Source organism: Etheostoma cragini, unplaced genomic scaffold, assembly GCF_013103735.1.
Source record: "Etheostoma cragini isolate CJK2018 unplaced genomic scaffold, CSU_Ecrag_1.0 ScbMSFa_79, whole genome shotgun sequence".
NCBI classification, from domain to species: domain Eukaryota; kingdom Metazoa; phylum Chordata; class Actinopteri; order Perciformes; family Percidae; genus Etheostoma; species Etheostoma cragini.
This window is the reverse complement of record NW_023269416.1, coordinates 1-5,351: the sequence shown is the minus strand read 5'-3', so window position 1 is coordinate 5,351 and position 5,351 is coordinate 1. Positions and strand designations below refer to the sequence as shown.

Below are 5,351 nucleotides of genomic sequence, written 5' to 3'. Positions count from 1 at the left end.
TGTCTTTTTCAAGGTTTTTGGACTATTCTTTCAACATCTTTGTTGTCTTTTTAAAGGTTTTTGGACTATTCTTTCAACATGTTTGTCTCCTTTTTTTTTCTTACAATATCCTACGTTTTGTCGCATTTTTTAAAACACATGCAGACATGTTTACGGGATAGTTGGAGATCTCACCCCCCCAACCCCCCCCCGTAAATCCAAAGTCACACCCTTGTTTTCTCCATAAATCCACTGATTTGTTGAATTAGTGAAATGTAAATGTTCACCACTGAGTCTGGAGACCTTCAGAGTTTTAAGTGTCTGTAAATAAAAGCGGTGCAGACGTACCGTGATCTTTAAAACCTAAACCCTAAAACCCATCCTGTTCTTCTTCTTCTTCTTCTTCTTCCTCTTCCTCTTCCTCTTCTTCTCTCTCTCAGCGTCTTGTAGCGATGAACATGCCTCTAAACGCTGATGGGACGGTGACCTTTAACGCCACGCTCTTCGCTCTGGTTCGCACCGCCCTCAAGATCAAGACTGAAGGTATCTGATTGGTCTGCAGGGTTAGATTGGGAGGGGGGTGCAGGGGGTATCATGTCCCCCTCAAAAAATATGAAAGACAACCCACTCCCCGTAAGAGGTAAAAAGAAGTGTTCAGGGGTCTCAGAACATGTACGGTAAACAGGAAGTGACAGATTTTAAAAACATCCAGTGTGATAACAATACGGGTGAATAATCATAAAGCCATACATTTTATGCTAAAAACCCCAGAATGCAGCAAATTGAGTGTAGGACATTTGAGTCATATTACTGTATCTGAAGTCTCTTTATATAGACCTTAGTGGTCCCTAATACTGTATCTGAAGTCTCTTTTATATAGACCTTAGTGGTCCCTAATACTGTATCTGAAGTCTCTTTATATAGACCTTAGTGGTCCCCTAATACTGTATCTGAAGTCTCTTTATATAGACCTTAGTGGTCCCTAATACTGTATCTGAAGTCTCTTTTTTATAGACCTTAGTGGTCCCTAATACTGTATCTGAAGTCTCTTTATATAGACCTTAGTGGTCCCTAATACTGTATCTGAAGTCTCTTTTTATAGACCTTAGTGGTCCCTAATACTGTATCTGAAGTCTCTTTTTCTGTGTGCTGTTGCTAGGTAACCCTGACCAGGAGAACGAGGAGCTGAGGGTGATCATCAAGAAGATCTGGAAGAGAATGAAACCGAAGCTGCTGGACGAAGTGATACCACCACACGAAGGTACTCAAACAACCACCAGTACTAGTTATACAAGGAACACATCTTAATATACTAGAAATACCACAAATACTGCGATAAGTACTTGTCGTACTGCGGCTGACTGGGCTGTTGTCGTCCTGCAGAGGAGGAAGTCACCGTCGGGAAGTTTTACGCGACCTTCCTGATTCAGGATTACTTCAGGAAGTTCAGGAAGAGGAAAGAGAAAGGAGATCTGACGGTAGAGGCTGACGCTACCAACCCGTCTGCTGTCCAGGTCTGTCTGTCTGTCTGTCTGTCTGTCTGAACACACCTCCTGTAAGACCAGCACGCCCAGAATGCACCTGGACACACCTCCCTGTAAGACCAGAACGCCCAAAATGCACCTGGACACACCTCCCTGTAAGACCAGAATGCCCAAAATGCACCTGGACACACCTCCCTGTAAGACCAGCACGCCCAGAATGCACCTGAACACACCTCACTGTAAGGCCAGACAAGCCCATGGGTGCACAGATGGTTGCAGGTGCATTTGCTATTTAATTGACGTGGGCGTTGGATGGTCTTAAACCAGCACAGACACTTGCGTCAGGCTATTTGCTGCGTCGTGTCGGGTGCACCCTAGGGCCCAATAGAACTGAAAGAGGACTCTTTCAGATCAGAACTAATTACTAACACGGTGTGTGTTGCAGCTGTGTAAAGCCGGTCTGAAGACTCTGCAGGATCTGGGTCCAGAGATGCGTCTGGCTCTGAATGAGGATCTGGAGGACGACGTCATGATGGAGGATGAGGAGCTGGAGGAGGACGCTGCATATCAGGTCTTTATTTACACATTCAAGTCATGTGAGCCAGTCTGTGTGCAAGCACATAGTCCAGATCATCATTCCAGGACCAAGCCTGGATGTCCTGGGTTCGACCTAGTTTCTTAAAGCCACTCCCCTTGACCTTGTTCCTCAAAGCCACGCCGCCTGACCTAAATCCTAGTTCCTCAAAGCCACGCCCTTTGACCTAGTTCCTAAAAGCTACGCCCGTTGACCTAGTTCCTAGTTCCTCAAAGCTACGCCCTTGACCTACTTCCTCAAAGCTACGCCCGTTGACCTAGTTCCTAGTTCCTCAAAGCTACGCCCTAGACCTAGTTCCTCAAAGCCACGCCCTTGACCTAGTTCCTCAAAGCTACGCCCGTTGACCTAGTTACTAATTCCTCAAAGCCACGCCCCTTGACCTAGTTCCTAGTTCCTCAAAGCTACGCCCTAGACATAGTTCCTCAAAGCCACGCCCCTTGACTTAGTTCCTAGTTCCTCAAAGCCACGCCCTTGACCTAGTTCCTCAAAGCCACGCCCCTTGACCTAGTTCCTAGTTCCTCAAAGCTACGCCCTAGACCTAGTTCCTCAAAGCCACGCCCCTTGACCTAGTTCCTCAAAGCCACACCCCTTGACCTAGTTCCTCAAAGCTACGCCCGTTGACCCAGTTCCTAATTCCTCAAAGCCACGCCCCTTGACCTAGTTCCTAGTTCCTCAAAACCACGCCGCATGACCTAGTTCCTCAAAGCCACACCCCTTTACATAGTTCCTAGTTCCTCAAAGCCACGCCCTTTGACCTAGTTCCTAAACCATGCCCTTTGACCTAGTTCCTAGTTCCTCAAAGCCCCGGCCCTAGACCTGGTCCCGGTTAAACAGCTAATTTGTCTCTGCAGGGGGAGAACGGCTTCGGACCAGAGAAAGATCGGCGCTGCTCCATCCTGACCACGCCCACTGGTAAACAACATCATCGTACGACAAATGTCGAAACTATAAAACTACAAACTGGTTCAGTAAAGTTTACTGTGTGTCTCACTGTAGAAGCTTTTCAAGACGTTTTTAATGCTAATTTCAATGTTTTTTCCACCTTTTCCGGAGGTTTCGCACGTTGTCGACTTTTTTAAAAATTATAAGCTCTGCAGATGGTTTTTTAAATGATTTATATGCTAATTTCAAAAAGATTTCCACATTTTTGTTTTTTTCGAAGCACTGTAGATGCTTTTTTAGACATTTCTTATGCTAATTCTACTGTTTTTTCCATTTTTTCTCAACATTTTTGGCACTTTTCTCAACATTTTTGGTGTTTCCTGAGCACTGTAGTTGCTTTCTCAGTCGTTTTTTATGCTAATTTCAAAGTTTTTTCCACCTTTCCCAAAGATTTGTCACATTTTCTGTCGTTTTTGGTGTTTTCTAAGAACTGTAGTTGCTTATTTAAAAACATTTAATGCAAATTTAAACGTATTTGCCACCTTTTCCAAAGTTTTGGGCACTTTTGTCAGCGTTTTGGATGCTCGTACTTCAAATCCAGCCCATTGCAGATTTCGGACTCGCCCCCATATCAGTTTAGGTTCAAAATAAATTTTGGCCCACCTCACTCATGTTGCTCACATTTTTGTTGACGTCTTTGGTGCTTTTTTCTGTGCTTTACGAGCTTTAGGAACTTTTTAGAAGCATATTTTCAATGTTTTTTCCATTGTTTCCACCTTTATACTATAAATAATTACATTAAATTTGTTTGTAGCTTTCTTCTCTGATGTCTGAGGAACTATTTGACGTTTTTGGAGCTTTATGAGGCCCAGACTGTGAGTGCAATAATACACTCAAAGATATTTGACTTAAGCGCCCGGATAGCTCAGTTGGTAGAGCAGGCGCCCATATATAAGGGTTTACTCCTCGATGCAGCGGCCCGGGTTTGACTCCAACCTGCTGCCCTTTTCGGCATGCCCCCCCATGTCTTCAGCTGTCCTGTGAAGGCCTAAAAATGCCCCAAAGATATAATCTTTAAAAGATGTTGGACTTTTTTGATTAAACAAAATGAATGAACTCGACCTGTCTGGCCCGGGATGTGATTTGGACTTGGACACTACTGGTTTAAATAATGTGAATGCACAGACCTGCAGGTGAAGTATGCCCCCCCCCCCCGTCTGGCTGCAGGTCCCGGCGGTGTGGTGGGGGACGGCGGCGGTGTGTCTAACGGAGGTCTGATCCACCGGGTCGGCTCTCTCACCAAGATGCCCAACGGCAACGAACACAAGGAACATCTTCGGCGCGGAGACAACGCAAGGTCATCGTTCTCTCGTCACAACCACCGCCGGCCGTCGGCGAGGAACGGCCTGCTGGACCCGGGACACAAGAGACCCTCGTACAACCAACATGCACGGTACCGCCAAATAGCACAGCACTACTGCTGTATAAGTACTCATACTGCAAAACACATCTTGGTGGAAGGTAACTAAGTACATTTATTTAAAGGGTAACTTCGGGTTCAAGAGAGGCTGTAATGTAACCTACAGGACAGATGTTCAGCATCAGTCTGCGTCCACTAAAAGTTCTGTTGTTGCTGCTGACAGACTCAGATTATTATTTTAAGTGTGTGACAAGATTATGGAAAGGATCCCTACAGAGATAGACCTTTTAGTTAAAGAGTAAGATCCTTTTAGTTTAACATGAAACAGCCCCAACATCACCGTCACCAAACCCACCAGACTCCATGTAAATAATCACTACTTTTATCATCGTAAAACACACTCCATTTAAGGTGGACAGAAACTAAATAAAACTACCAAAAGCAGTCTTGGTTCATCTTTCCACTGTTCCAACAATCACCACTCTGGTCTGGTTGGAGTAAACTCTTAATTCACCCATTTACATGTGGAGATATACTGCTCTATGCACACTAAAAGTAGTGATTATTTACATGGAGTCTGGTGGAGATATGCTGCTCTATACACGCTAAAAGTAGTGATTATTTACATGGAGTCTGGTGGAGATATGCTGCTCTATACACGCTAAAAGTAGTGATTATTTACATGGAGTCTGGTGGAGATATTAGTCCCTTTGACACTGTTGTCCCCGGTTGAATTACGCTTTCAACAAAGCTGAATGTATGTTAAAAGGTGAGACCAATTGATGAACGTTGTTTTTGGATCCAGGAGGGACTCCAGGGACAGGTACTGGAGGAACGGAGACGTGGAGGCGTACGGAGAGCAGGGCTACTACAGCAGAGAAGAAGACAACGACAGCATCAGCTCCAGAGACAGGTACACACACACACGCACACACACACACACACACACACACACACACACACACACACACACACACACACACACACACAC

At 45.1% G+C, this 5,351-nt stretch overlaps 1 protein-coding gene across 1 annotated transcript; it reads left to right on the top strand.

Moving 5' to 3' along the window:
• Nucleotides 1–406: 406 nt before the first annotated feature.
• LOC117941459 (voltage-dependent L-type calcium channel subunit alpha-1F-like) lies at nt 407–5,273 on the top strand (the record flags this gene model as incomplete). The annotated part of the gene is made up of 7 exons (XM_034866472.1): nt 407–522; nt 1,139–1,240; nt 1,363–1,493; nt 1,909–2,034; nt 2,910–2,970; nt 4,168–4,393; nt 5,166–5,273. Coding segments are annotated over exons 1-7 (845 nt in total), but the record flags the coding sequence as incomplete, so codon positions are not given.
• Nucleotides 5,274–5,351: the final 78 nt, after the last annotated feature.